The sequence below is a fragment of the Canis lupus genome, chromosome 11 (assembly GCF_003254725.2).
Source record: "Canis lupus dingo isolate Sandy chromosome 11, ASM325472v2, whole genome shotgun sequence".
NCBI classification, from domain to species: Eukaryota; Metazoa; Chordata; class Mammalia; order Carnivora; family Canidae; genus Canis; species Canis lupus.
The window spans coordinates 69,638,833-69,653,040 of record NC_064253.1 but is presented as its reverse complement, the minus strand read 5'-3'; the positions used below and the strand labels follow the sequence as shown (position 1 = coordinate 69,653,040).

The following is a 14,208-nucleotide window of genomic DNA, read 5'->3' as shown; positions in this document are numbered from 1 at the left end:
CCCTTCTCTCCGCTTTTGAAGAGCAGCCACTGCTCCCGTCCAGGGGGCCTTGATCTTGAGTTCTCCCGGGAAGAGGGGCCGAAGGAGGCAGGGCAGGGACGAGAGGACAGGGACTGCTGATGTGCTTATGCTTTTAACGGTGTGTGCTGACCTCCAGCTCAGACGAGGGACATGGGCAGCACTGCTCTCTGGCCTGCCCCTCCAGGTTTCGGAGGTAGGGCTAGTGACTGCGATGCGACCTGCCAACCGGGGGCTTTGCCCATCAAATGCCCAATGAACACGGCTGACTTGAGTGCCCAGCCCCTCAGGAGCGGGTTCCTCCGAGGGACGGAGGCCTTACAGAGCGCGGCTTTCCCCCGGGGCGCCCTTGGCCAAGGCAGCGCACATCTGCACCGGAGCCGGCTGGGGAAGCGGCCCTTCCGAGATGTGCTCCCTGGCGAGCGGCAGCATGATCTGCGACCCACGAGGTGAAGCCTTTGACCGTCCCTATGCCTGCCACGTCCCCGAGCCTTCCACTGAGCGGCAGAAGTCACACACCTCTTAAAGAGTCGAAGGGACGTGGGCTGGAGCCTCAGCCGATGCCACTGGCTGCCGGTGTGACCTTGCACCCCCTGGGAGGGCCACACGCCCCCACTGCCAAATGAGATGCTGGTGTCTGCTCCCGGGGCTGAGACAAGGACCCCTCCACACTCCTGCCTCGGGCATGCCCTACCTGCTAGAAACAGAATTAGCACGTCCCTACTTCATCCCTCTCTACTTCTTTCTTCCTGGACACAGAGGAAGACAGGTTTGGGTTCCAATTCTCGATTCCCCCGCCCCACCCCCGGGGCCAGCTGCAGAAACTTGGAGAAGTTCCTCAAGCTCTCTGAGTCTCAGTCTACTCCTCTGTGAACCAGTGGGTTAGTGGCTGCCTCCCAGAGGGGCTGGCAGGTGTAACCGTGCTGGAACAGTGGGGGGGCTTCGGGTAGAGACCCCGCGTAGCCGCCCGGCTAGCCTGCCTCTCACGTGGCTCCTGTCGCTGTGGTCAACCGTCCCCATGACCACCATGTCACTCCCTTGACTGTCCTCTATTATTGCTTAGTCACTGCTTTTCCTCTCTCCCTTAATTCTGCATCCCTCTTCCGCCTCCTTCCATCTGTCCTTCTGCCCTCCCTTCATCTTTCTCTTTCATGTTCTCCTTTGCTGGGAGACGACCTCCAGAGGGTGAGCCACTCTCACAAGCCGGAAAGACAATCCCTTGTGTTCCCACCAACCTCCGTAGTAACCTACCCACAGGGACACAGGGACCTCACTGAGACCCTCGTCTCTCCCGGAATAACAAGAGGCAAAAGGCTAGAGCCTTTACCATGTGGGTCGGCTTCCAGAAGCCGTTTCCTACTTTCTGCATAAAGCTGTTGACAGAGCAAAGTGCAGGTTGAGTCATAAATATTTACCACATGCCTACTTTGTGCCAGGCCCTCTTTTTCATCCTGAAACAACAACAAAAAACCCCTGTGCTTGTGCGGCTAACACTCTGGAGCGGTGGAGGGGGTGGGTCACGGAGGCAGAGAGAGCAGAGACAAGACCAGTCTGGGGCCCAGGATGGGCTTTCAGGACCCCTTCCCTTCCCCCCCCGACCCTGATGCACCCCCGTCTGCAATGCAGGGGAAAGTGGGGGACTAACGAAGGCCCTGCTTGCTCTGGTCACCCAGAGGACCATCTACCAGGGGACTGTACCCTGGCCACATGAGGGAATCACAGGCCCTGATTTGTACATTTAAGCCAATCATAAAAGAGACGCGGCTCAGCAGACACTGTTTCCAACAGCCTCGTTCCATGAACCCAGAAGCACCCGCCGAGTACTCTCCACGCAGCAAACCCTGTGGCAGGCACAGGAAATCACTAAACGTTAAAAGATAGAGCCCAAGTCCTTAGCTGCTCCTGGGGCATTTGGTCTGAAAAGCTGTGGATGCAGGAAAAGCAAAGTAAAAGGCAGCTTGTGCTCCTTGGATGGTTGCAAAAGGGCCACGTGATCTCAGAAGAGCGAAGGCTGCACACAGGTGGGTGGTCAGAGGCAGCCTGATGGGAGGAGGTGCCATGGGACCTAGACCCCGAAGGAGAGTTAAGCCTCCAAGAGGTGGACAGGTGCACAAAGGCTCCCTTGGGCAGGAGAGATGGGGACCCCGAGGCCCGTCCGGGGATAGCTAGTCGCCAGTTCTGCCCGGAGCGGCCCCGCCAGGCAGGGAGCTGTGCAGAGGAGCCCGCCGAGATCCCGTGCGGCCCTGCCTGCTAGGGCCTTCAGGTGGTACAGACCGCGCAGAGCGGTGCCCAACCTTGGCAGGTGAGAGCTCGCAGAGACCAACGTTTACTGTGACTGACAGAAAATGTGGCAAAACTCCTCCCTTGAAGACACATGCACACTTAGGAAGTTCAAGACACTGTTTCACCAAAAAAAAAAAAAAAAAGAAAAAGAAACGATGGGGACAGGTGGCGTGGACCCTGGAAGAACTGGATTGACTTGTGACCCACCACACAGAGCCAAGGGCCCCCCGCCAACCTTTCCGACGTGGGGACGCGGCTCCTGCTGCACGGGTTGGTTATAAGGAGATGACGCAGTGGCTGAACCGAGTGAAGGCGGGTGGTGGCTGCTGTCGGCCAAGCGCTGCGCCCAGGGTGCCGCGGGCCCCGACCTACAGCTGAGAAGCCTGGGACTCCCCGAGGCCCCCTGTAAGGCAGCTCTGCGGTGGAACAGACTCTCCGTCAGCCTGTCCGCCAGGTGGCCCGCTGTCCCCACACGACTACTCACGTTTAAAAGTAAAAGGATCGGTGCGTGCGGCTGGTGAGCCCTGTGGCCACAGGTGGCCAGGGCCTGCCGTGTGGCACGTCCACATCCAGGACCTCCAGCTGTCCCCGGGGGCTCGGCGCCAGCAGCCCTGGAGCCCGGGCCCCCAACCAGCCTGCCCTCCCCAACACACAGCCGCTCCTCTGCTTCCCCGCGTCACTCGGGATGCCACTCTTTCCCTGGACCCCTTGCTCCCAGGCCGGGCCTGGGCCCGAGGGGGTCACTCAGGCAGCCTCCAGTCCTGAGAGCAGACCAGATCTGTCCCCAAACTCAGCCGGCTCCCAGGATGGAAGCAAGGGTGCCCAGCAGCCAAGCGTGCCCGTGCACCAGCCCGCACAAGGGTCAGGGGGGGCCACAGCCCCGGGGCGGGGGGGGGGGCAGGAGCCCAGGAAGTCCCTGGGGATCCGCCCTGGCTCAGAAGCACGCCTCTCAGCAGGACTCACACGCTCGATGGAGCCCACCCCTCCCTGGAAAGCAAACCTGCACACCTGTATCCGGGACCTCCTGGGACTTGGGTCTGGCTGAAACTCGAGGGGGGTTTTAAGAAACCCAGGGCTCGGGTGGAAGCGCAGGTGGAAGGCCCTTCGTGGGTCCAGGTCTACAGGTAACACATCCAGGCTACCTAACAAGGTAAGGCCATGGGATGCGCGTGGGAGCAGGGGGCTGGAAAAACCAACACAAACAAAAACAAAAGCCCATGCACGGCCAGGCCTCTGTCCCCTCGGAACCCCATCCTTCGGGCCTGGCTTGAGAAAGTTTACTTTCAGGCATAGGGAAATGAGCATGTGGTTTTGGGGGCAGAACTCAACGCGCCAAAGCAGCGGGCTCAGCAAGCCTGCCTGGCCGCGGCTTCCTAAGTGCACTGCAGCCCCGGAGAGCGAACGCTGTTTACATTTTTTACATGTTTCTTGGGTACAGAACATGAAACTAAATTATACAGCAAAGGCCACGCTGGCTACACGCCGGTGCCCCCACTTAAAACAGAAACAATTAAACAACAAGGAAAAAAAAAAGGGAAAAGAAGAAAGAAAAGAAAATGAAAAACAAGAATGGAAGCGGGGTCCTAAGGGGGCCCCCAAGTGAGTGACGGGGGATGGAAGGAAGGAGGGAGTCTGGTCCTGAGCCTGGGAGTGGGGAGGGAGGACGTGCAGACTGACGAGATGGGGGGGGTCAGGCTTGGAGGGAAGACAAAGGAATCTTCCTAGAGGGGCAGCGGGGGGCAGGGGGGGTTGGTAGGGCTGGGGCTGCTCTCGCAGAGAACGGGTGGAAGCAGCCCCAAACCACAAAGCCACGCTGGTTCTTGGGCTTAGAGTCAGGAGGCAACCGGCAAGCACGAAATGAAGAGTCGTTCTTCAAACCGGTTGCCCCTGCATCCCATGGCACCATCCCAGGCCCCTCCGTGCACGCCCCTCGAAGGCCAGCTCCATCTGTGCACGGGTCACGGCACTGCCAACCTCCGTCCTCTCCTCCGCGGGCATCGCGGGCTGCCCGAGGGTCAGGGTTCATCACTGGTTTCTCTCAACCTCCCCCTACGGCTGAACATGATGCTTGAGACCCAGTAGGTGCACAAGAAGATCCTACTGATTTTCAATCCAAAGAGCAGAAACATTTCATAGCAGTTGGGGATTGAGAGGTTTCGGGGAGCCGTTTAGGCAAAGTCAAATCTTCGTTAAGTGAAGTAAGACCAAGACACTCAAAGTCTCTCTTCCTTGGGCCCCAAAGAGCAAGCCTTTAAACAACAACAACAACAAAATTGGGTTGTTCCTAACTGGGTGTCTCAACTGCTAAAACTCCATAGGCAGAAAGGAGCATTTCAGTAGAAAATATTTCTGTTGCTCTTAGAAGGAAAAACCACATTCTGGATCCACTGTCTCATCCTCGATGAGCACCTGCCATATAGATGTCATTACTGCTATTTTAGGGACAGGAGGTTGGGTAGGAGCAAAGAGAACTGGTTTACCCAAGTGACAGGGCCAGGATGGCAGTGGGGCTCGGAGCGGGAATCCACGTGAACCAGATCCTAACATTTCACCTTTTTTTTCTCTGAAACTCTCATCATCCCAAGTTCTTCAGGGCCATTCGTGATGCTTGGCCTTTCTCAAGTTTGACTAAATAGCAACAGAGTCAATGAGTGAAAGAGGGAGGGGACGAGAGAGGGCCAGCAGGAGAGTCTGGGATCGTGAATAATTCTGTAGATTAAAGTCCCTGCCAGGCCGAGCCGTCTATGACAAACTCAGGGCGGTCCCAGCAGCCAGCCCGGGGCTCCTTTCTGGGGCAGGCGCTGTTTCTTCTTCTCCGGGGGGTGGGGGGGCTCAGTGCCCCACATCAATGGGACAGGCTGTAACAGGCCATGGGACTTTCTGTTCTGTCTCCTTAGATGACTCGCACATGTGCTCTTGAAAAATTATTCATAAACCACCAGGAGAAAGCACATCCCATGGGTATTTGGGAAAACTGCTTGGAATCTTCTCTGAAATGTCAGTGTGTTCCTTTCGCCCGTCCTCTTCCTTCCACCACAGGCAGATGCTGTCCCATTTCACCAGTGAGAAGAGACGTACGTTCTGGTGAAGGTACATGTAAGGAGAGGAAAACTCTTAGAAATGACCTCAGTGCCGGGCTGCTGAGTCCAAGATTTCTCTCTGTCCTTTGCAAATAAGATCATCTAAATGGCACTGGAGAATTGCTTGTCCATGCAGAATTTCCCAGGGAGGCTGTTTCGATGAAATGCCGGTCGTGTGGTGTAAGAGAAGGCAGAAGGAAGAGGGAAGAGTGCCGTGGGTGAGGTGCTTCATGTCCCTGAGACTCAGTTTCTTCGTTTTGAGAAGGAAGTGAAACTTCTCAGTCTGGTCATGTGCTTTAAACCCCCCAGTCCGGGGTCTGGTATACAGAAGGTGTTCAATACATGTCTCTCCTCTTCCTCAAACGGACGTCCGATTATGACAGCCCCCGGCTCATAACCTCTGAAAAAGCTCCCCACCGCACTTAGGGTAAAGTCTAAATCTCACGCATCTGAAGGATGTCCCTGCACACCTTTATAAGCTCATCTCTCCATTTCCACTTTACTTCTTACTGGCTTTTCTTTTTTTTTTTTTTTGGTGTCTGCCTGTCCCTACCACCCTCCAGGTGTCTCTCTCCTGAACCTCCGCACTCCCTACACTGCATCATAGGTGCTCATGGAGATTTCTTACTCTTGCGTCCAGAGACCCCAAAGGGTATCTGCTCCCTTCCTCTGGATGCGAGGATGAAGACTCGGAGAAACAGCCCCCACTTCTTGGCTCAGGCTTGGCGGCCATCGAGCAATGCACACACTCTGTGATTCTCTTGCTGACATTGCAGGGCTTCCTGTCTATGGCACGTGGCTTGTGACACACCCGTAAACACACCTGTAAACCGAGCCAAGTCACCTTTTCCATTCATCACTGTCCTCTTTGTGCTTTTCTTCTTTTGTTTTCCTCCTACAATCCAGAAGTAATTAGGTGTAGATCTGAGAAATCTGTCTTACACGTTGGGGATGGCAACTTAAAACACGTCCTAGACTTCTCCCATGGTTTCGTAAGCCCGTTTTAAATGACCTTCCGGAGCAGGCAATTCGTAACCTGAAAGGACGAGTGCCTACAGGTGGAGGTCTACACCGCCCGACAGACACGGTGGGGCAATATTTGAGGTATTGGCATGGCAGCTCCTACATTTTTGGTGTTTCTTGAACACACACCATGCATGAAAAGGTCCAGAGATGCCGGTTCTCCTAGCTTCTACTCCAGAGTCATCACAGAACAGGTGGGAGCTGCCTCACCCTGCACCTGAGCTCCTATGATGAACACGGCAGCCAGCACCCTGGTTCTGCCCCTTATGGGGGCGAGCCCCAAGGCCACCCGACCAACCCTCCAAGCTTCACTGTCCTGATCCATAAAGTGAGCACAGAGATTCCTGTTTTTGTAGCAGTTTCAGTAGGATTCAAGGAATTCGACGCGGAAGCTGGATGAACTTGATAAATGTTATTTTTATAATTTGTCCAGGGCCTTCAGAAAGTGGGCGAAGGACTTTTCCGTCCGTACGTGCTGGCTCTCGTCCCTGTTGGCTGAGTAAGCTGATAGCACTGCGGTTTCTTCCTCAGGGAAACTCCCTCTGAGTCTCAGTCTTGGGTCTCTGGCTACTGTCTGGAACAGGACACACCCCTCCGATGAAAGGGTGAGCCCTCTGAGGGCAGCCAAGGGACTGGTGCTTCTCTGGAGTCTCTCGGAATGGCTGGTATGGTCCTGAGGATGCAGGAGACATTTGCTAACACAACTACGTCTAACCCAACAGAAGGTTGACTGAGCTTCTGTACTGTGTGGGTAACTGTGGCCTCTGGGTGAGGGTGTGGAGGAGAAGGCTAACATATATGGGACAGAGAAGTAAAATCTGAACTACACAATAAGTGGAGGGGAAAAAAAAAACAAAACACATACACCAAAAAACCAAAACAAAACAAAACAAAAAAACAGTACTAGATGACTTCTCTACATTTACAATCTTAACATCCACCAGGTACATGCTGTCTTTCCCTCTTTCCAAAAGAGGAAACCTGTTGGCAAATTGAACACCAATAAAAAACAAATTTATTATTTAAAAAAAAAAAAAAAAAGGAAACTAAACTTCCTGGAGGGGTCATCTGCTCCAGGTTCCCAAGTCAAGGAGGGGCGAGGAGGGCAAAGCCCAAGTCACATGATTTCCATTAACCCCCCATGCTCTTTACCTACTCATGTTCCGCAGTGTAGGATTCAAATATATTACTCAATGACTACATGAATTAATACACAAATTACTGTAACACAAGACAAATTATGGTTTGCCTTTTAACGGAGGCCCCAAGTACTAGGGACTGGCCTAGAAGCTGGTCACAGCTACTCAAGATCAAGTGGCAAAGGACTAATACACCCAATAATGGGTCGATGGAGTAGAAAGAGAATCGCCGACCACAGAAGGAGAGACGTCTAGGGTCTCTCCTTACCATGCCTTACCATGGCGAGCTTAGTGTATCACGAGGCACTCCGTCCCCCTGTGGATAGTTCTCGTTCTTAGAAAGGTTTTCTTTATTTTGGCCCTGAAACTACTGCCCTGGAAATGCTTAGTCTAAGCTTTACCCTCAAAGGATTAACCAAATAAATTGGTTGGTTGACTAAAGGTCTGTAATCCCTGGAGAGGCCTGCGCATTCCAGATAGTCAGTATTTCCATTTCCTCCCTAGGCCGCTGCAGGAGGGAGGTGCTTGTCAAGATAGGAGGAAATGGACTGTGCTAGAAATGCTGGGGGCGGGGGCGGGATGAAGGACTATCTACATCTCACCCTGGCAGCCTTTGGCGTGAAGCACCAGAGACATGCAAAACATGGAGGCAAAATTAGGACAAGTCGAAATTTTTGCAAGCACTTAACCCAAACCATTTCTGAGGTTCCCCAAAGAGAGATAACTTGATTCCTTCGGTTCATTTCCATTTTTGTTCTGTCTCGGGGACTTCTTGAATTCCAGCTGGGCCGGGAAGGTGCGTGGCCAAAATATCCAAGGAATGTCTCCTATTAGAGGGTGTGCAGCCCAATATGCACACCAAGAAGTTCTGATGCCTCCGATAAGGTCTGCATATGAGACTCAAGGTTTGGGGTGGAGCAGCTTAGCCCTAACCAAATTTGGGGATCTTGCTGGAGGAGCACAGACACCCGAGAGGCTGGAAATTATTAGAAGCAAAGGGTTTTTATAAAGTCGAAACAAAAGTTTGCACCATTTCTTGGGGGCACCTGGGGGGCTCAGTCGGGTGAGTGTCTGCCTTCAGCTCAGGTCATGATCTCAGGGTCCTGGGATTGGACCCAGAGTCGGGCTCCCCACTCAGCGCAGAGCCTGCCTTGCCCCCTCCCTCTGCAGACACCCCTGCTTGTGCTCGCTCTCTCAAATAAATAAAATCTTTTTTTTTTTGTTTTGTTTTTAAGTGAAGTTTTCATCAACTCTCTGGGCTCAGGGAGCACGATGCACGCTGCTCTGGGCAGTCCCAGCGAGACCCTGCGACCTTCTGTGACGGGGCTATATGCCACGAGGACTCTCACGGCTCAGCAGGCCACGTGTGGTTCTTCGCGACCCTTCTTCTCCCGGCTGCAGTGCAGAGGCAGCCACACGTCCTCCCAGCCCCTCACCTCTGCCCTTCGTAGAGCTTCGGGGCATAGCGGGGGTCCGGCCGGCTGGCTCAGAGAGGCCAGGGAGACCCCAAGCGCCTTGGGCACCGGCATGGTGACACCAGCAATGGCCCAGGCTCGGCGACGCTGCTTCCCAGGCCACTTTCCTGCCACCCACTGACTGCCACTTCGGGATGTGCCGCCAGTCCTAGCCTCACTGGCGGCCTCCCTGGCATCCCAGTTGCGGGGCCCTTCACTTCTGGGCCGCATGGCTCTGGGGAAGCCACCCTGCCTGTCCGTGTCCCCTGGCTGTGGAGTGCAGTAGGGCCCAAGGTGGCGGCAGGTGCACGACAGTGACCCTGCCACCCCCCCCCCATGTCTGCCCCGTCCTCCCCTGGGGACCCATGCTCCGGCACGGGAATTTTGCGCGTGGGTGCATACACATGCATGTGTGTGTGTGTGTAAGGGAGACAGAAAGAGAGAGAGAGAGAGAGAGGAGAAAGGATGATTGCATCGGGGAAGAGGAGGGGCACCTACGATGCGGCGCATCTAAGCGCCTCCCGCCCCTTCTCTCGAGTGTCAACCTCTTCAGCGGAGGCCCCGACTGGGTGGCGGTGAGCTCCCAGCCTCCTGTAAGCAGCGCACGGGGTAACGTGGGCCCCAGAGTGCCGTCCCCTAAGCCCCGGGACGATCCAACCTGGAGTCAACGCAGGCCTGGCCTCCAGCGGGGGCTCCCGGAGGCTGCGGCTCCGACGCCCTCCAGGCCGCCTGCCGGGCCGGCCCAGCCTGGACACAGCCACCGCCCCCCCACCCCCACCCCGGACCCCACATTCTCCAGTGAGCTGATCTCATTATGGCAAATTTAGTTACAGCTCGAGTCTCCTTGTTACAAAGATTATGTCCAAGCCCAGAGTAATGGAACCTAGTCGATTTCATTAAAATAAAATTGGTTACAATGAATAATTCAATAGGATGATTTTGTTTCCTCGTCTCCTCTTTGTAGATCGAAGAGCTAGTATTTATAATGATTTTTTGAAATTGGATTTTTGTTTAGGAAGAGATAATCACCCATAATTCCTGACAGCCCCTCCTTACAAGACTGAAATAATTGCCCCGTGAAGTCGCCTTTCCAACGCTAAGGCTGGGCAGTCCTTTGCCTCCTCCTCCTTCCGCGAGGAGCGATAACACGTCGGGTGGTTTGAAGCACAGCTGCTCCCTCAGCAGAGGCTCACGTGAGATTCCCAGTGTGTTCATTCCCTCGTTTGAATGATGGTTTTTAAACATTTAGCGTTGAATTGGGAATTCCTGGCCCCATTGCCGGCCGGCCCTGCTGCTCCCGAGCAGGACCTTCTATGCCGCAGAGAAGTGATGCCCGAGCACTTTCTCTTGGTGGTGCTCACTGGCATTCAGCACTGTGTGTGTGTGTGTGCACGCGTGTGCGCACGTGCATGTAACTGTAGTCAATTAAACACACGTTTCCAGAGCACCTTGTCTTGTCTAGGCCTGTGCTTGAAGACGAGAGGACCAGAACGAATGTGGCTGACCTCTTTCTCCAAGAACGCGCAGCCTAGAGGTGATTTGGGTTCAAGGTGACAGGTGCAACCAAAGAAGAAGTCGGCAAGTATGGAGGTGGCACGGGAAGGGTGAACCCTCAACATCCACTTCCTCATTCATTCATTCATTCATTCCTCATTCCTCAATTCATTCATTCACCAGGCTGGGACTAGGCAAGATCCCTTCCACTCAGGGCAGCCAGAAACAAATGTGAATGAATAAATAATCTAAGGCACATAAACACAAGTATAAACAGACAAATGAAAAATGGCCAAACAAACACTGCAACTTATAAGTGAAGTGGGCCTGTCTTGCACCTCATCCAGGGATTCTCACTGGGCCCCAGAGGAAGGTCACATCCCTCTTACATCTAGAAATCAGGCCTAAACCCCCCACTGCCACCCCCTAGTCAGGGAAGCAATACGAGGGAGGAATGGCTGGGAATAATGGCTCATCTGCAAGCCCAGGAGCAGGCTGGCCTCTGACATGGCCACCAGGCCAGGCGGTTGGAGGCACTGAGTCGTGTCTCTGGGAAATGGGAGTCTCGGAAGAAGGCAGGTGCTTGCTCAGCAGGATAATTGGAAAGGGGACTCTGGGGACAGCACGGCCATCCCTAGAATCACATAAGCACTGGTGGCCCCAATCGCTTGCTCCCTCAACTAAACTGGCAGTCCCCTGGGGGAAGAATCCTGGATCATAAATAGTGCATTAGGGGACTGAGGAGTGAGTCACAGCTTTATAGAGCGGAGAGGTCCTTGGAGATCGTCAAGTTCAACCACCCTCTAATTTAAAGATGAGAAAAACGGGGCCCAGAGAAGTGGGGAGACTAGTCTAAGGCCACACAGCAAATTCATGATAGAGTTAATTCACAGGCGAGTGTTCAAGGGGCACACAACTTGGCACCCCCTCCTCCAAAAAATAAAAGCAGGACTTTCCCAAAAGAATTTGGTCTTGCCCCACAGAATTCTAGTGACATGTACAAATTGGAATTCTTTCACCAAACGTGAATTACAACAGGTAGGGAAACAGGAGGAGAGGCATTACCCTACCATGATGATGTTGCCTGCACTTAACCATCCTGTGTCTCATCCCTCGTGAGGCCCTGGGGTTGCATTTGGTTAGAGATATGGTCAGGTGGCCACATCCAGTGGCACTAAGAGATGCAGGACGTCTGCAGGAAACCGCACACGCGGCTGGGCGCTTACCTGGGAGGCCGCGGGCTGCCCGATGATGACCCAGCCTGGGCACTGCTGGTCCTGATGCGATACTGAAGCATTGGAGGCCCACTGGTCCAGGAAGCCCTGGGGCGTGTAGACCCCGCAGTCCTTGATGCTAGTTTTTTGCTCAAACTCCTCACATACTCCATCACCGTCATGGAAATAGCACCGGCTGGGTTCATCTGCAGGAGATGGGCAGAGAAGGGAGAGAACAGAGAGATGTGTTCTTTGGTCTCAGCTGTCATCCGCGGTGGTGGGCCCAGACCAGCAGAATCAGCAGCACCGTGAGGCCCACCATCAGCAGTCACGAGGGACTAACGGTCACCCTGATAAAAGGAGATCCCGCCATTTGTGACAACGTAGATGCCTCTGGAGGACACGAAACTAAGTGAAATAAGCCAGTCACAGAAGGTCCAATACTGTGTGGCTCCACTTAAATGAAGACTATAAAGCAGCGAAACTCACAGGAGGAGAGACTAGGATGGTGGATGCCAGGAGCTGGGGGTGGGGGTGGGGGGATTGGGACGTGGCCAGGAGCTGGCGGGGACTGGGACGTGGCTCAGGGTTGAGAGTTACTGTTCAATGGGTATGAAGTTGCAGGTACACAAGACAGTGTAAAGCATTGTGCTTGCAGCTTAAATTGTGCTTATGGTTATATGAAGTGTATGCATACTTACAAATCTAGAGGGTAGGTCTTGTGTTATGCATGTTTTACCACACACACACACATACGCACACACATTCACAAACACATGGACCTTCATTATACCCCAAGTGTGCCCCACGGCCACTTTGTGAGAAAGGCATTATTATTTTAATTATTTCAGTCCTCCAGATTAGGACACTGAGCTCCCATGCATCTTTAATAACTTGCCCAAAATAGGGGCGCTTGGGGGGCTCAGCTGGTTAAGCATCTGCCTTCGGCTCAGGTCATGATGTCAGGGTTCTGAGACTGAGACCCAGGTCGGGCTCCCTGCTTAGTGGGGAGTCTGTTTTTCCCTCTCCCTTGACCTCTCACCCTGCTGGTTTTCTCTCTGTCTCTGTCTCTCTCTCTCCCTCTTGCTCTCAAATAAATATTAAAAAAAAAAAAAAAAAAAAAAACTTGCCCAAAGTCACACGGTGTGTTCATGCCAGATCCTGGTTTCAAATTCAGGCTTTCACTCTTCCAAGTTTTGGGTATGTTATCTGACACCACAGAACTTCACAGTGGCAAACTGAGGTTTACTGAACTCCAAAGAGAATTCTGGTTTCACCTAGGAGTGAACTGATACTCAAGAGGCGTTGGCTTCAATCCCAGCTCTGTAACTCAACTGCTCTGTTACTGAAGACCAATGTCTTGCCCCTCTGGGCTCAATCAGATAAGAGGGTGAAAGTGCTGGGCATCCAGGAGCCCTTCCTGTCTACTGTTCTAGGCTCCTTGGGGCTGGCCAGATACCTCAGGAGCTCCAGTTAAAGTCCCAGGCCAAGTGAGCTCTCAAGCTCCCATGTCATTCAAACCACAGCAGAGATTTCTACTTGGGACAACGTAGAGCTGCAGCAGGTTGCAGCGATGCTCAGCTGCCAGGACAAAGATCATGGAAGCACAGAGCTGGCAGGTGCCTTCTAAGGACGCAGGACCTCTGCACGTGGCTTGCTATTTCAGCACAGAGCAACGCCGGGAGAAATCAGAATGCAGCCATCGGAAGGAGATCCCCCTGCCCACCGTTTAATAAATGTTCAGGTGGTCTGCACTGTTTTCCCAATACTTCTAGGCCAAACTAAATACCCCTTTCTGCGTGGGTTCCTATTTTATAAAGATCCCCACCTTAACACTTAACAGAGCCATCCTATCTACACACTGTAGCTCCTCTAAAAGACGGGCCTTCTTGAAATCTGGACCTTATGCGGTGTCTTCCGGTGAGCTTAAAATGATCATCCAAACTGGTGATAGAGATGCTATTAAAAACTATGTCCAGGCAATGGGCACATGTCCTGGGAAAATCTGCAAATCCCAGGCATAACAGAACATATGGTCACCTTAAGGATACTGCTTGGTCTAGGACACTCTTCCCCTATTTGCTCCAGAACAACAGAGTGGAGCCCCTTTTCCAATCAGGAATTGACTTCTGTCCCTCCTATATTAGCTATATGACTTCGCACAATTAGCTTCACTTCTCAGCCTCTGGCTTTCCATCTGTAATACAGAAACAATTGTCCCAAATATCGCAATAATGTTGTATGGTGACAGACGGTGACTACACTTGCCATGGTGAGCGCTGAGTAATGTACAGAATTGTTCAATCAATATGTTGTACACCTGACACTAAAGTAACACTGTGTATTAATTATACTTCAACAAAAAGAAAAGAAAAGAATGATTGCCCCAGCCAGGACAACCTCTCAGGATGGCTGCAAAACTCTCATAGGAAGTGGACACAAACATGCTTTGTACATTCTAAAATAACAGTCAAGAGAAAAAACAATAATTCTTCTTTCAAGG

At 53.0% G+C, this 14,208-nt stretch overlaps 1 protein-coding gene across 1 annotated transcript in view; it reads right to left on the bottom strand.

Moving 5' to 3' along the window:
• Positions 1-14,208, bottom strand: part of PAPPA (pappalysin 1) — a 237,027-nt gene that overhangs the window by 84,348 nt on the left and 138,471 nt on the right. Inside the window, exon 10 of the mRNA XM_035696916.2 lies at positions 11,718-11,911. Within this exon, the coding sequence (XP_035552809.1) occupies positions 11,718-11,911 (194 nt within the window). The remainder of the gene's footprint in view (positions 1-11,717; positions 11,912-14,208) is intronic.